This window comes from Aquila chrysaetos, chromosome 15, assembly GCF_900496995.4.
Source record: "Aquila chrysaetos chrysaetos chromosome 15, bAquChr1.4, whole genome shotgun sequence".
Classification (NCBI taxonomy): Eukaryota; Metazoa; Chordata; class Aves; order Accipitriformes; family Accipitridae; genus Aquila; species Aquila chrysaetos.
The window spans coordinates 21,815,562-21,832,964 of NC_044018.1; the positions used below are offsets into that span (position 1 = coordinate 21,815,562).

The 17,403-nt window shown below is 37.4% G+C and overlaps 1 protein-coding gene across 1 annotated transcript in view; it reads left to right on the forward strand.

Moving 5' to 3' along the window:
- Positions 1–17,403, forward strand: part of SH3YL1 (SH3 and SYLF domain containing 1) — a 52,637-nt gene that overhangs the window by 13,330 nt on the left and 21,904 nt on the right. Inside the window, exons 3-9 of the mRNA XM_030036844.1 lie at positions 113–226; positions 719–783; positions 3,991–4,103; positions 6,735–6,863; positions 8,819–8,981; positions 9,655–9,727; positions 10,452–10,508. Coding sequence (XP_029892704.1) covers positions 113–226; positions 719–783; positions 3,991–4,103; positions 6,735–6,863; positions 8,819–8,981; positions 9,655–9,727; positions 10,452–10,508 — 714 coding nt within the window. The remainder of the gene's footprint in view (positions 1–112; positions 227–718; positions 784–3,990; positions 4,104–6,734; positions 6,864–8,818; positions 8,982–9,654; positions 9,728–10,451; positions 10,509–17,403) is intronic.

The window sequence follows — 17,403 nt, forward strand, 5'->3', positions numbered from 1 at the left end:
CTTCGATTATTTGACTCATATGTGTTCAAAATTGTTAAATGTGAAGTTTTATTTTCCCCTTCTCTTGGAACTTCTCTTACAAGATCTTAAATAAATAATTTTGCCATTTCAGCTCATGTAATAGCTAAAGCCAAAGGCCTTGCAGTTTTGTCCGTTATAAAAGCTGGATTTTTGGTGACCGCTCGAGGCGGAAGTGGAATTGTATTAGCTCGTCTTCCTAATGGAAGTAAGTGGATATTTTCCTTTTGTACTTCATGGAAGAATTAAAAGAAAAAAAAAATTTTTTTCTTCATTATTTCTTTTCATAGCACAAAATGTGAGATGTGTGAGGAGTCAAGCCAGTAGGTGACAATGTTTGGTTTGAAAGCTGTTTTCAAAACTTTGTACCTACTTTTGACTGGATGTAAATGCTTGTAGAAAAGGATGAAATATGAAAGCGTATAGTTTAAAACTCATTGGAAGAATTAATTATATCCAATTATGGACAACTGTATGATAAATAATTTGTAACAAAGATTTGTTTAGATCACAAGGGTTTGTATTTCTTAAATTCCTTCCTGTGGGTTAAACCAGTATAGTTATGCGATTCCATTGTAGTGGTTTTGAACATGGTTTTAAATAAAGAGTTTGTTAGCGTTTTTTAACTGTAATAATAAAATGAGTATTTATTGTAACATGTGGTAAAAATTCTGTAAACTTGTCTTGTTTTGCATGACAGCCTGGTCTGCTCCTTCTGCAATAGGAATTGCTGGCGTTGGTGGTGGATTTGAAATTGGAATTGAGGTATAATTTTGGATTTGAAATACTTGTTGGTAACTTTTTTGCAAGAAATTAAAATGCATTGACAAGATCTAAATGTTGGTGAGAGAGTAGAATCTAATTTTCTGTGTAAAAAAGCTATTATAAAATTCATTTATACAAGACAAACAAAATAGGGGTTTGATCCTATTGGTCTAATTGCTTGGAGAGATTAAATGAAAAAAAGTGCCATAACAGCTATTTCCTCAATTTCTCACTTCTAGCAGACTGAATTTTTCGGAATTTAGTTACGGAAAGCTTCCTGTCAGTGTTCACATATAAGCCAATTGGAGTTAGTTAAAAGTAACCCATACTTAATGCTGTATCAAATGCTTTGTTAAAGAGCCCAAGGACTCCATCTGGCAAGAAACAGTGAAAGGAATTGAAGGTGAAGTAAAATGGAGCCTGGCTAATGTTATGGTACTTCATGCATTTCCCACTCAAACTAACTTGTGATTACTGACTTCACCTTTCAGTTTGGGAGCACCAAAACTGATGGTGCCTTCTCTGAAGGAATGCAACAGAAAACAAGCCAGTTCTCAGACAGCAGAAATGGTTGAGTAAGGGACTCTCAATGTGTTCAGAGAAATCTGTTATTCGGAGCCCTGACAGCGCTCTGCTTCTGCTTCCCGTCTCCTCTTCCTCACAGTTCCTTCACCCTTGTTTGTTTCCATCATTCCTCCTCTTTCCTACCCTAGCCTCCAGTTCTGTCCGTCTCTTTTCTTTCGGTTTAGCTTCATTCTGCTGATTCCCAAAGAAAATCAAAGTAACAGTATGCTGCCAACAAGATCTCTTGCTATGGGCGTTCTGCTCTTCAGAAGAATCCGTGCATAGCTGATCTGGGTGGTCCACACCAGCCCCCAGTGCGTCTTCTACAACTAACCAGCTATCCCTGTCCTGACAGCCAGTCAGCCAGCACTCACGTAATGAGCAATGGATCAATATTTCATTGTATCCTCATTGTTCACTGTGTGATCTCAGGCATTATTGCTGTGCACTTTTTAAAGAATGATGTGAATACACAGTTATTAATTTTTGTAAGGATTTTTCTTTGGGTTTCATAACTACAGGATCTAAATGCATTACAAAACATTGAGTTTGAGGTCCAGTGTTGGTTTTTTTTTTTTCTTTTATGACAATGAAACACTCTTCACGTGCTTTGATTAATCTATGAAACTTTTTCTTTAATCATCTGATATTATAGATAATGTAACCATTTACTATTGATACTTACTCAAATAATTTCAATAGGAGCTATTTCTGAGAGCGTGTTTTTTCTGAGCAATATTGTGCCCTTCGTTTGAAATTTTAGTCAGCTTACAAAATACTGTTTCCTTTCTGGCATTATTATAACACAATCTTATTCTTCTAGAGAAGAGATGCTTTTCAGAAATACCTAAGTAGCTTAGGAGCCCAGAGTCCAATTTCAGCATTCTTTTAGTCATATATAAACTTAAACCCTGTAGAAATTGGTTGAATTTTATTACTGTAGGAGACACTATATAGTTGGCATAGTTGTAGTCGGTACTTATGGGTGGAAGAAGGAAATCACAGCCTTCAGAAGTCATAGTGAACAACTTGGTACCTCAAATTAAAGACCAATTTTAAAATTCATCTAAATGCTTTCCTTGAAGGTTTTCTCACTATGGATTCATTTAGCTTTAGCTGTGGATTCATCCTCTTAATGGGTAAGAGGAGGTAGCAGCATCCTGAAAGACATTCTCTCTCCATCCCTGGATGATTCAGAAACTACTCATGTCAGCCATCTTTTGTTTGGGATGGGGTGGAGGTTACCAGGGGGCTAATAACAAAGGCCTCTCTTATGCTGTGTGTAATACTTCTGGGCCAGCCTTGTTTTGCAAATAATCTGGTATTTCCTCTTGTATTCCCTGCTGTCACTGTTTGGAATTTGGGGTAAGTTGGAAGTTTTTTCTGAACCTGGCTTTCCGTCAAGTTCCTCAGATGAAAGATCAGGCACAGTAGTCCTTGGGTAGTCAAGATTATCTGTTAAAAAGATAATCCGTCACAGTAAGCTACAAAAGTGTAATCTACTCTGTTTAACAGGCTGGTACTGCTGCAGTGTGTTTTGGGGTTTTTTTAATACATCTAGTGTGTTTACTGAGCTTTCAGGTAAGATAGAGTAATCTTTATAGGATCATGCTTGTGTTTGAAAGACTTTTTCCTTCTTTAAAATGCTACCTACTTTGGGAAGAGAGTTGTAGGAGATTTTTATTGAAATTTGTTCCAGTCGATGAGAGTTACAGTTTTACAGTACTGATGGTAATAGGCATCACCTTAAAAAGTAGTAGAAGTTCTTTGATACATCCATTCTGTGTCACAAGCCAGGCAAATAAAGTCTTCTAAAAAATAGTGATTTTCTTTTTTTTCCATTGTGCATTTGAATCTTTCAAAAATGCTTTATTAATTCTTCAGTTATTTGGTTTATTAGTTTCTTGAAGAAAGTGGCTACATCTCATATATTCAAGTTTTTAAAAATTAAATATTAATATATAAATAAATAAAAATATAAATGTATCCACACTTTATATGTGTATATATATTAGACTCCTAATTTTTTGTCAAGAAAATAAAATTTTGTCAATAACAGGAAAACCTGTATCCTTTTTGGAGTTTATTCTTTGGACAGTAATTTTTGTTTACAAAGTTCTGTCTTGCTGTTATTAATTCAGTTATGGAAGGATCAAAATGGTTTTCTGAATCTGATCTCTCTTCACGTCGGAAAACGCCTTCACAATTGTTTGCAAAAGCTATAGAAAATAAAAATTTGTTACTTAGGAAATTTTGAATTAAAATAGGGTTTCTGTTACAGCTGTTGTTTGTCACATACTGACCATATCAGCAGTTGGAAAAAAAAAAAAAAAAAATCAGTCAAATTTGATTAAAAAGCAGGTGAAAGGATTTTTAGTTTCAAAATACCTTCCAGAAAAAGAATCAACTTCATTACGAAAACTGTTTCAAAAGAATCCTTTACAAGAAAGGAAATAATTCTCTGAGAGAACGAGAGATTCTCACTTGAATTAAAACCTTGATAAATCTGGAGCTAGTTTTCATTTGCAGAAGGGAATATCTTCGACACTCCCACCTGTTTTCCTGCAAAATGGAAGACACTTCTCCCGTGCTGATCTAACTTTCTTCTTAAAAAGCATAGTACTTTTATTTGATATTTTATAGGTTTCAGACTTAGTGATAATATTGAATCATGAAAGAGCAGTAGAAGCTTTTGCCAAAGGAGGGAATCTTACACTTGGAGGAAATCTTACTGTGGCAATTGGACCTCTGGGGAGGTGAGTAAAATACTTTACTAATATGGGGTAGCTTTTAATATGGGGTAGAATTAAATTTGGAAGATAATTTTTTAACTATCTTTATGTAATTTTTAACTAACTATATATAAACACTGACGTGGCTTTTTTTAATACGTTACAAAACAACCTGGGCAACCTGTGTGTTGACTGGACCATATTTTTCTTGTAGCATTATGCCTTTTCAGTCACTTGTTGCTTTGGGGTTTTTTTCTTTTTTTTCTTTCCTGTTAAAGGCATTTATTGGTAGAAGGAAAGTGTTCTGAAGTTTATTCTCTTTTTGCAGGAGACTGCTTGGCTAGGCTCAATAAAGAGCACAGGTGCTACTGTGCCTGACTGAACTATTATTTTCATTAACCTATGGGTCGGTGCTTTCTGTCACCCCAGATCTGCCTGGCAGTAAATAAATAATACACCAAATAATTACTTTTAAACCTCAAGTGGTTAAGCCAGCTTACTTTGAAGGATGATATAATCACAGAATAATTTAACTTGGAAGGGACCTTACAAGATCTCTACTCCAACTTCCTGCCCAAAGCAAGGTCTGTTATGACTTCAGATCAGGTTGCTTGGGCCTTTATTCCAGTTGGGTCTTGAAAACCTCCAAAGATGGAGACTGCTTAGGTCTCTGTGGCAACCTGCTCTACTGTTCAACTGCCCTCATGGTGAAAAGTTTTGCCTTACATCCAGTCAAAATTGTTCTTGTTTCAATTTATGTCCATAGCTTTTTATCCTTCCACCATACACTGCTATAAAGAGCCTGGCTTCATATTCTTGATTGCCTCTTCATAGATACTTGAAGGCTGCTGTTAGGTTCCCCCTAAGTCTTCTCCAGCCTTACCAAGCCCAGTTGCCTCAGACTTTGCTCATGGGATGTATGCCTCCTTATGCCTTTTTTTTTTTTATGATGAAGTTTATACTGACGGTTTTTCATCTTTTCTGATGAAATAAAAGCATAAGATGATAGCTATTCCACAGATGAGAGAGATCTGTGGATCAGGGGAGGGCAGTGAATGTCATCTGCCTTGCAAAGGCGTTCAGTATGCTGTCCTGCGACATCTCTGTGTCCAAGCTGGGACATTGTGGCCTAGGTGTCAGGGTGGGGAAGACTAGCAAATAGGTGAAAAGCCAGATCATCAGGCTTGAAGAATAGTGGTAAATGATTCATGTTGTACTCAGAAGCCAGGTTTCTGTGGAATTCCTCAGGAGACTCTTCTGGGACCTCTCCTGCTTGATATTTTTATCAGTGACCTGGAGGAACAGATGCAAGTTTGTGGATGACACCAAATCAGGGGATGCAGCCAATATACTTCAGGGTAGGGCCACCATTCAGAGCAATGGACCTAGACAGTGTAGAGGAAAGATCCAACAAGAATCATGAAATTAAACAAGGACAAATGCTAAGTTCTGCACCCTTGGTTGGATGAACTCTCTGCAGTTATGTAGGCAGAGCCTGCCAGGCTGGGTAGCTGCCCTACTGAGAAGGTGCCGGGGTCCTGGTGGACAGTAAGCTGAGCCAGCAGTGCATCCTGACAGAAAAGGCAGCGAACAGTGCGGGGGGGTGCATCAACAGAGCTGTAACCAGTAGATAAGGGAAGCGATTGTTCCCCTTTACTTGGCACTTCATAGGCTATGGCTAGAATATTGTGTCCAGTTTCGGTCCTGCAGTACAAGAAAGATGTTTATAAACTTGAGTGCACGCAGTGAACGGCTACCAAGATGACCAGGGACACGTAGCACGTGAACAATGAGGCTGGGGGAGCTCAGCTTATTTAACCTGGTGGAGAGAAGATCTTGAGGTCTTCTGACAGACTGCATTCCCAACAGGGGTTCACAAAGAAGACAGACCCCAGTTCTTTACTGAGGTCCATGGCAAGACAGTGGGAGATGGTAGTTATAAATTGAAACAAGGAAGGTTTTGACTGGATATGAGAAAAAAATTTTCAACATGAGTATAATTGAGCACTGACACCGGTTGCTCAGAGTGTCTGTGGTGTGGAATCTATATCCTTGGAAGTCTTCAAAAACTGGCTAGACAAAGCCCAGAGCAACCTGATCTGAGTTTGGTGTTGTATCCATTTTGAGCAGGAGGTTGGACTAGCTGACTGCCTGAGGTATCTTCAAACCTAAAATATTATGTGATCCCATGTAGGGCAAAAATTGTAATCTTCCAATTTTATTGAGGTCTGATAAGGCCTTACTTGAAATATTTTGTGCTGGTTTGGGCACCATAAAATCAAGGAGGATTTGGATATATTGATTGGAATTCCAAGTCACCACAAACATAATCAGATTGTTTTAAAATGTGATTAAAACATGGGTTAATGATTTTCAGACTTCTGAATGTGGAGCATTCACATAAGGCAACATTGTTCTGTGGTTCAGAGGAAACCTCATCAAACAACTTCATTACTTTGTACTGGGTCTTGTCTGAAATAAGAACTGAAAATGGATTTCAAGTCTGACCCACTTGGATATATTCAATAGAGTTTGTAAAAACAGAGGGAAGTGAAACTCTTGCTGACTTTTGGTAGGATTAAAATAAAAAGACAATTGCTGTTCATGTTGCAAAGCCATATTGAAAAATGTCAACCAAAACTTTTTTCCTTCTAGAAACTTAGAAGGGGATGTTGCCCTGAGAAGCTCTGCTGCTGTCTATACATACTGCAAATCTCGAGGACTGTTTGCAGGTGTATCTCTGGAAGGAACCTGTTTAATTGAAAGGAAAGAAACAAATCGCAAGTAAGTTCTCTTCAAATCTAGAAGATTCAGTGTAGGCATAGTGACAAAATGAACTAGGACGCATTCAATTTGGAAAAAGTTTTTTGTGAGAACATACTGTGCTGAGTTTAGAGTTTCTTGAGGGGCAAAGGTTTCTTCAATTTAGACATCTTGCAATGGGTATTGAGATGATGCTGAATATTTAGAGATTATATATCTGTAGCGGGTTGACCTTGGCTAGCCACCAGATGCCAACCAAGCTGCTCTCTCATTCCCCCCCCTCAACAGGATGGGAGGAGAAAAAAATATGACAACGAGCTTGTGGGTTGAGATAAAGGCAGGGAGATTACTTACCAATGACTGTCTCAGGCAGAAAAACTCTGGACTTGGGGAAATTAGTTTAATTTATTGCCAGTTAAAAAGAGAGTAGGGTAATGAGAAATAAGAACAAGTCTAAAAAAACCACCTTCACCCCACCCTTCCCATCTTCTTGGGTTCAACTTCCCTCCCAACTTCTCTACCTCCTCCCCGCAAGCAGCACAAGGGGACGAGGAATGGGGGTTAAGGTCAGTTCATCACACGTTGTTTCTGCCGCTCCTTCCTCCTCACACTCTTCCCCTGCTCCAGCGTGGGGTCCCTCCTGTGGGAGATGGTCCTTCGTGAACTGCTCCAGTGTGGGTCCCTTCCAAGGGCTGCAGTCCTTCAGGCACCGACTGCTCCAGCATGGGTCCCCCGTGGGGTCACAAGTCCTGCCAGCAAACCTGCTTCAGCGTGGGCTTCTCTCTCCACAGGGCCACAGGTCCTGCCAGGAGCCTGCTCCAGCACGGGCTTCCCACGGGTTCACAGCCTCCTTCGGGCATCCCCCTGCTCCGGCGTGGGGTCCTCCCCGGGCTGCAGGTGGAGATCTGCTCCCCCGTGGACCTCCCTGGGCTGCAGGGGGACAGCCTGCCTCACCATGGTCTTCCCCACGGGCTGCAGGGGAATCTCTGCTCCGGCGCCTGGAGCACCTCCTCCCCTCCTTCTGCACTGACCTGGGGGTCTGCAGGGCTGTTTCTCTCACATATTCTCACTCCTCTCTCCCAGTTGCTGTTGTGCAACTTTTTTCATCTTCTTAAATTTGTTCTCTCAGAGGCGCTACCACCGTCACTGATGGGCTCGGCCTTGGCCAGCGGCGGGTCCTTCTTAGAGCCGGCTGGCATTGGCTCTATTGGACATGGGTGAAGCTTCTAGCAGCTTCTCACAGAAGCCACCCCTGCAGTCCCACCCCTTACCAAAACCTTGCCATCTAAACCCAGCACGATATTGTAGAAGATGGGTGTTGAGGAATTTACTGCATAATGAGAAATATTCTTTTAGGCTACTCGAAACAATCTGGTTTAGAGCATCACTGAGTTTGAGAAAATACCCAGCTTACGGAATGCTGCTTCCTTTGTGCAGCCTGTTAATTTTAAAATCCAAGGAAAGGAACCTCTGAGTGTCTTGAAGTTACATGTTCTGTGTTTATGAAAACTTTGGTTCTGCTAATATCAGCAAAGAATAACACTGATTTTAATGACAGCATGTCAGTAACTTTTAGATATCTCCATTCGTAAAATTGAGGTTCCAGTGTTTTCATTAAGGAATTTTACTGCATCATTAAGGAATCTGTTACAATGTTTTGCAGAAGTGGTGTGTGTTTCTTCAGTTTGCTGTGTGATTGGCTTTCAAGTGGTCTAGCTGATGCATACCACCTGACCAGGAACAAAATACTACTGGTGAATAATATTTTGAAATAAGGTAGTAGGAAGGCATTTAAGTCTGCTACAATTACTTATCATTGCAAATTTACAGCACTGAACTATTTCTGTCATTTCTCAATAGATGATCAGTAGGAGAAATGCAGGGCCAGGGATGGGGAACATTTGCACAAGATGAATTTATCTAGACATTGAAATGTAATGATGATCAAATACCTGGCATATTTTCTTTTGTATCAGGTTTTATGGGCAGGATATTCGTGCTAGTGCCATCTTGCTTGGTGATGTGCCTTTTCCTGCTCAAGCAGAAGATCTTTATGAAACTCTAGCATCTTTCACTGAAGTATATGAAAACGAAGAGCAAAAAAATAATCCAGGAAAAGCTGTAAGAGAACAAAGAAGGGTTTGTGCACCTCTTTTTCACATAGGCTTTTTCTGTTCCTCAACTGTTCCTAGTCAGTGGTAATGTTGATGTTCATGTGGCATTCTTAACTTCTATATTGGATGCTTGAAGGCGTAACACATTGCAGATACTGCATGTGAGTAATACATTCATTCACGCATTGCCGTGGTAGGCTCTTCTGGACAAGAATGTTGCTGGTTTTGCTTTGCATCCTCCAGAACAAAAAAGTATATCTTTGTTTTTATAATAGTGCATAATCAAATCTGAGGCAATGCTTACAAAAGTTTGTTCAACTATTCCTAATCAAGTTAATCTGCAGATAATGAGCATACCAGGTTTGATGTGGATACTCCTCATTTTTCTACTTTTTCTGTCTTCCATTCAATAACATTTACAGTATAATACTAAGACTGTAGAAGTTGTTTTCTTGTCCGTGTTGATGTTACTGATAGACAGTCATTTACTTTCATGTTTGTTAAACCCATGGTGAATTACTTCAGTCATGTGTATGTCACTAGTTCTTTAGTGTGCTTTTCAAGTTCATACAATTTCAGTGGAGAAAGAGTGTTTTTTATTTTTTTTTTTCAGTATAACTTGACACACCTCTGGGTTCTGAAGTTACAATCTACTTCCAGGTGTGATGCAATTTTTTATAAAAATTTATACATTTTAGGTAAATGACCCGCCTGCTAGACCATCATCGAGACCAGAGCCACCTAAACCCACTGTTAGACCAACACCACCAGGTTAAAAACATTTTGATAATGATTAATTTATTCTCTATATAAAATTTGAGTATTAAAGCTAATGAATGTTTTGTAATTATTATAGTAGCAGCTGTCTCTAAAAATATTTTGTTAATGCTCTTCCTTGGGCGAACACTAAAAGCATGTTGGGATAGTGCCATGAGCAATAAAGGGTAAAGGTTTTGTTTGTTTTATATTAACAAAGCTTTTCTCTCTGACAAATTTGCTATAGAAAAAGTGTTTGTATAGTTACAGAAGCATGTAATAGTTCAAAGGAAGCATTCATGTTTATTGGATACGTAGAAGCCCCATGGTACGATGAAACTTCTTAGTAAAAAGAACAGTCCTACTAGAAACTGCTAGTCCTACTGCTAGAAACTTCTGGTTTCTAGAAAACTTGGTTTCTGGTTTAGGTTGTCATTATCTTTTAATAGGTAGAGGTCTTACAGTAGAGCAGAGGAGGCAGAGTTTTGGCTCTGTAACAGTTTGTCTAACAAAGTGCTTGTATTGAAAGTGAGACTTTACTGTGCAGCTCCTGTTGTTAACTTGATTTATTTCCCTGGACAAGGATATAAGGCGAAGTCCTTATTTCTTTCTTCTGTACTGTTCCTTAGATATCTGTGATCGTTTTATAACTATTGAACATGGATTAGAAAAGCAGTAATGAAATATAACAATATATGTTAGTATATCATATAACTTGCTACTTTATTTTCTCTTTCAGCTAAAAAGAATACAAACAAACTTTATCCTGAACTTCCAAATGATTATGCCTCTGTGGGTAAGTACTAAGCTTACATGTATTTTATTAACACAGCGTGGATTCTGAGAAGTCCTAGAAGTTGTTTGGAAGACATCTAACAGTATCTGGCCATACATATTTTTCTTTATTGTCCACGTGTCAAAATGAGATTCAGCTCTTGTATGCTCTCCTGAAAATATTTCATAAAAGTGAATCTTATTCCCTGGCTTTACATTCCAACAATCATGTTCTTTTTCTGAACAGCAAAAGATCTTTTGCTTTATTCAGTGAGCCTGAAAAACACACTGAAAGTAGTAAAACTGTTTTATGTTACCACCTAATTGAAGTGAAAAAGAAAGCTGATATAACAAGCTTGTGTCCAAGTCCTTATGCAAGGTACTATAACTCCTGTTTTAATTAAAAAGTGCTTCCACAGGTCATATCTGATTATGCTGGCATAAACACAAGTTTCCATTGCAGTTATACTCCTTGAGGTTTTTGTATTGAGTTGAGATAACTCTGCATTATACTACAAAGATACTACTTGTTTGTTGTTCTATTCCATTTCTCTTAAGTTTAAAGCCGTTTCAGCTCTAACGGGAGACTCTTACCTGTAGTATTTGCAGTGTAACTCTTGAACTGTGGGGGCCATCATCTGGAAAGTTGTGATCTGATAGGAAGAAATTTTGTTATAAAACTGGTTATATTCATTTGGCTGCTGTAGTGTTCTCTTCCACCAGGAGTCCTGTCTTTCACAGGTAAAAGACTGGTAGCTGTTTCAAAGTCAGTGAAATAAATTATTTCTCCCATGAAATATATTGTCCATTTGATAAATAAACGTTTTAGTGGTCTCTGCTAGGATCAAAACAAAGACCAAGGCATTCCATATTACATATATATATATGTTTATATATATGTGAATATGTACATGCATTTTCACATATTGCATGCACTGCTTGAAAAAAAAATGAAACAAAAGATCTCTTTTTTGCTTTTGAAAACGGAGCTAAAATCAAGCTTGATAATAGAGCACAGCAAAAAGTGTATTTCAGGCAGAGTACTGTGATTTAACACAGTATTTAAACTCTGAAGGCCAAAATCATGATTGTATTTTTCATTTCTTGGTTCACGTAGTTGGAGATTTTCACTAAAAATTAAGATAAACTATATGTGTCATTGTCTTTACATTCTCCTTCATATGTTCTCTCCATACAGTCTGTTGATGTGTGTGTCTGTTGAGGGCACCAACATAGGAGGATCTTAAGCTGAGCTGTTGATGTGACTTCTGCAGATCAGACTTCCTGAGAATCAAAATTTGCTGTTATGCTGTAGGACTTTTACCAGGAAAAGAATGATTACTCTAGTGATCTGTACTCAGTAGCTGTCATCCAAAAAGAAAGAAAAATTGGTTTTCTGGCCATTAAAACTAACCTTTCCCAGTCTTAAAAAAAAAAACTCTGACCAACTGAGAAGAGGTTTCTAAAGCAGTAGGGAAAGCTTGCACACACGATTGCTATATTAAAGGGAGTGTTCTTCCATTCAGGTGCAAGTGACAAGGTAAAAATTTTCCAGAGCCATCTGTTGATGGCTTTCAAGATTCTTTGAAATCAAAATGTACTCAATCAGTCTACTACTGAGGATTCCTAACGATTTCTAGAAATACACGAGCTTATCTTTGAGAAGTGCAAGAGGCAGTAGGATCTTGTGTAAATGACACTTCCTGCAAGAAATGTTATCTCATGGTAAATTTTTGTTCACCTTACAAGCTTGGCATGGTATATTTTGCTTTCTGTTGTGGATTTTATTTCCATAGGTAGCAGTTGAAATGCTATCTGAATCCACAGAAGTACTGTATGTTTCTAAAGGCTAAAGAATTGTTCTTATCACAGGGAAAAATCAAGGTTGAAGTCAGTTCCCCTGAGTGTCTCAATACTGTAGCCTACATGCATGTTGATGGGAGGCCGGGAAAGAGTTGCAGTCCCTTTCACAACAGTAACAAAGGGTATATTAATGCTGGGTGATGAAATAGAAGGACCCCCTTAAGGCCATACCTCCTGTCAATAATCTCTTCCTGCCTGTTTATATATAGTCCAGATGATTTCAGCAGAGCTGCCTAGCAGCTATAGCTCGTACTAGCCAATCTTTATTGCAGGATTAGTTGCTGCAACGGATGTTCTACAGTGATCTCAAAAAAAAAGGTTCAACGTTTTTTACATCTCTCTAGCTTTTTTTAAAAAAAAGGGCTTAGATAACTAATAGAAGAGTGCATGAAACTAATCTATAGGAAGCTACATTTTGTGTATAATGGCTGGTGCAGGAGTAGGTTTTGATGTTGAGCAACAAGCTTGTCTGTGTTGCCAGTAGTAAGGACTTGCTTTTGGGCAGGGAGGGAGGAGGTTGGTATTGTGTTATGAGGTTTTGGTTTTGCAACAATTACAAAAGTAGTAGAAAGATTGAAACATTAATTCTTCTCATTAGATGGAAGAAGAGCTAGACTTGTGGATGAAGCATTTTAATTATTTTATGTAGACCTGAATTATCTAGATAGGTTGTATTACATTACCTATTTCAAATGCAAGAAGAATGTTAAATGGAAAACGTGTTTTTCTAAACTGATAATGTGATACTTGAACTCAGATGCAAGTAGATTGTTTTCATGTAACTGAATAATACTTAAGGTAATGCATTTAGTTGTAAAATGAGGTTCAGTAATGCTTTAAAATGTTTCCAGAAACTTGGGAATACCACAGATTTTATTTAAAAAAAAAAAAAAAAAGTGATTTGCAGAGACCTTTTACAATTCTGGAAAAAAAAAACAAAAAAAACCAAAACCAACCCATAGCTGATACAGTTATTATGATTCAGTGAAGTATGAAGTCTCTACAGTGGTAGAGGTTTTTCTAGAGACTGTTCAGATAAAGAAATTAGATCTGCTTATGAGTATGAAAGTTCATGCCTTCTCCCTTACTAGAATTAGGGATTTGCATCTTCATTTTTCTACTTGTCCCCTCTATGTTGTATAATCTAATAAAAGGGCTGACTGTCTTTCCAAGCTTTATTGCCACAATCTAGCTTTACTTTATCTGGATAGAAGGTTTCTGCAGAGTTCTGTACCACATCTGTAATATAAATGACCCGTGGTTCTTTAGTAGGCTACTTGGGCATTGTAGACTCAGGAGAAGTTTATTTTATTAGGATGGTTTTTTTTAGATACATTACGTTGATAGTTTGTCACACTAGAATATCTAATCCTAGATGATAGTTTTTCATTTGTGTTATGATTTCTAGTTGTTTCTGATTGGGATTCTGCCATGGAGCAGCAAGTAACCGAAAATGTAGATAAATGGTTACTTGACTTGCCTGTCTATCTTCCTAACAGTTTGCTGAATACTATACAATTCTGTAAATGTTGCAGCGGTGTGGTTTCCCAACTGAACTGGTAACAGCAGGAGTAGCAATCTGCTAGTAGAAGCAGGAGCTGGGTTAAAGTGAATGTTGGTGAGAACTGAATCATTAACAGGCAATTTCTTCAGAATCAGAAGTCAGTTATTTTTTTACTTCAGCTCAGCTAATCAGAAAAGGACCGGTTCACATGTTTGCAAAAGAATCACTTAAAATTGCCAAGATGCTGAAACAATCAGGGAACAGACTTGAGGCAGGAATTGGGATGAAAATGCAAAAAACTTTCTTCCTTCCAAACATTATTCTTTCACTGTTCATTCACAATTGTTGAAAATCATCATGGGCTTGAGTGCTCTGGCCTTGAAAATGCATACTTGCTTAGTGTTTCATTCTGCCTCTGCTCAGTAATGTGTTTCCTTTCAGGAATGTTTATGAACAAGAGGGTGGGTCTATGGCTACAATACTGTAAGACAAAATGTTCATTGTAAACACAAAAGCAGTTCTTTTTGTAACATTGCAAGTATTTTGTCATAATTTGGAGAAAGTAATGATGCTGTTTGCATCTTTTTAGCAGTCATGATTTGCTTAAGAAACTCAGAAGAACTTGTGCCTGTAAAGCCTAAGTGTTCAAGGTTTTTTTTTCGATTTCTCTCAGAAACACTGGCTTTCTTACCTTCCACAAGTACTGGAACTAAATATTTTTTAATTTAATTTTATCGTGGGAAAAATGTGTGCCATCTTCTGATTTTTGAACTGAATAAATTATCTATCTGCAGACATTGAACGCTTAAGACTATTGTTCATAAAATCATCACACCCAAACTCAATTACAGTAGAACTTTAAAAAAAAAACAAAATATGAATTGTAACTAGTTTTTTCAGCAGAAACTTTTCACTTTGAAAATAATATGAAAATATTAACAGATTGTTACTACCTCATTAGGCATATATTTGTATTCTTCCGTACTGAAAGAAGTGCTATGTCAAGCCTGATGAAGACACAGAGGCAGATGAGAAATTTGTCACCCTTTTTAAGAAGCTAAAAAAACCCTCCTTCCTTCAATGATGGTTTGAGTGATTTGTCAACCTCATTATTAAAAATTCATGCCTTCCCATATGAATTTGTCTGCAGCTTTTAGACAATGATGTTTGTTGTGGCTTTCTTCACTATATTAAAGAGCCCTTTCCTACCCAGAGGGGTTTTTTTGTTCCACTCTTGTTCCCTTTGAGACACTTGTGCTGTAATCAAATCGCCTTTTGATCTTCCTTGATCTTTCTTTTGATTGCTAAACAGATTGATGAGCTCTTTGTCATAAGTCATTTTCTCTTTCCTCTCAAATTTTAAACAGTGCTACAAATAGCATATTCTAAGATGTGAGCTCATTGAGATCAATAAGATTTGGGCTCCTAAAAGCCATAATGAATTTGGACTAAACTCCAGTCCTTACCTTTCTTTATTACTTATTCATTTATTTATTTTAACCTTCTTAGATATTGCTACTCTATGTTAAAACAGTTGAGACAATATCAACCTTTTTTGATTAGGTGGTACCATGAAGTTGTGGTAAACTCTGTGTTAACTAAATCCCTCTCAGAGATGCTGCTTTTCATGGTTACGGTTCTCCAGGAATCAGGTCTGGCCCAATTCTCTATAATTTTGGAGATGATCTCAATGTTTCTTTCTGTAATCTATGAATGCCAGATGGTTCAGTAGATCTATGAAAATCTGTTTGCTGTGAGAATTCAAAGACAGATTTTCATGCCTCCTGAAATGTATTTTGTCAAGGAAACTTGACGGTCTGTATGTGAATTTCTTTTTGTTAGTACATTATGGGTTTTTTTGTGGCCAGTTAAAAATGTAAATGTTAATTAAGACAACACAATTATATGGACTAAGAGTTCATAGACTGCTGCTTAGATAAAAAGCTTTAAAAAAAAAAATCTCCTTTGCATCTCTCTGAGGCAATAGCATTATTTTTACTGTGGCTTCACCTCCTGTTTCACTTATTTCACTTGCATGTCTGTTCGGCAGTTCAGTTTCCATCTGACTTCTATGATCTTGTTATTTTTAGAGCTGCTACCCTGTAGGATAATATTGATCAAATTCAGGGAAAAGACAAAATATAGCCTGGAATGTGGACACCATTCTAGCTCGCTCTGCATTAATTCATACCTCTAATTATGTGTACTGCTGAGCTTGTTTAAACACAGTGTAGTGAAACAATGGAATTTTTAGTTAGAGCTGCTGGAAGAGAGCGTCACTTTATGTGCTTGCCACTTTAAAATAGGTTTGCTTTGCTAAATATGTGTTGAAGCAATCACTTCATTTTTCTGATACGCTTCTTTTAACTTAGTTTTAACAAAACTAGTACTATTTTAGAACAACTCAAATTTAACTGGAAATCTAACATACAGCTATTTATATCAGCTATGCAGTTCCACATTTAGAAATACCCACTGACAAAAAATTCTGACAACTACACTATAAGAGAAATGTAAGTGTGCCCAAATCTCTTCTTGATGAGCGACTTCTGACTTGGGCATTTTTATTGTAATTTTTGCTTTTCCTTTGTTGTCAGAAAGCATATGCTTAAAGTCTGTCTTTCTAGAATATTGTCAATATTGCAATTTTTGCTTCTTTCTGTCTGTTCTCAATCAAGATGATTTAAAATGGTGTCTTCATTCTGAAGAGTCATTTGCCAACTTGAATTGTAGTAAAAATGAATCAAAAGCTTTTAATTTTTAGTTAAGTAAGGTTATAAAATGTTTTTTGTACCATGCTATCTGCATAGACCTGGAAGGGAGAAGGAATCCAAAACCTGTTGTTTTTAAGGATGGAGGAAGACTCTCTGGTTCACAATGAGGGGAAAAATACATTTTGCTTTTGAACTGGAAATTAAATCATCCACAGAAACATGATTTATTTGTGTCACTCAGACTGGCTGATATTTCAGAAATGTTGGCCCCAAGTCATTTACATAGGCATTAGACTGTACACTTTTAAAAGTCTATTCATTAATGAGGGTATGAGAACTTGGAGGTAAATAATCTGCTCCACCTGATGGAGTGCTGATAATGGAAGCCATTCTTTCAGTTGAATTTCCCATATTTTCCTATGATATTTCTGTGCTGTTACTCACTCCTTGTAGGTAAGGAAGTTAACTGGTTAATGAAATTGTTCTCCCATTCTGTGTCTTCATGGGGAAGTGGAGTAGGAATTTTTTATGGTGAATAAAAGATACTGATTTCAATAATTAACTGAAAACTGGATAAATTAATTAAAATAAACTCAGATAAAATCAGAGATATGCATATATCTTTAGGTGCTGTGGATGTGTGCCGTATATTTGGAACTGAAAAAAAAAGCTACTTTTCATTCTTCAGTTCATGAATTACTCCTTTTCCAAGAAAGGCAGAGATTTGCTGTAGGATCAAGTAGAACTATTTCACATTGTAAGCAAGAACCCTCGGCAAGCTGTGCAGTAATCTCTTCTTTCTATACTATAATTTGAGGAGGAACTCTAGCAGATTA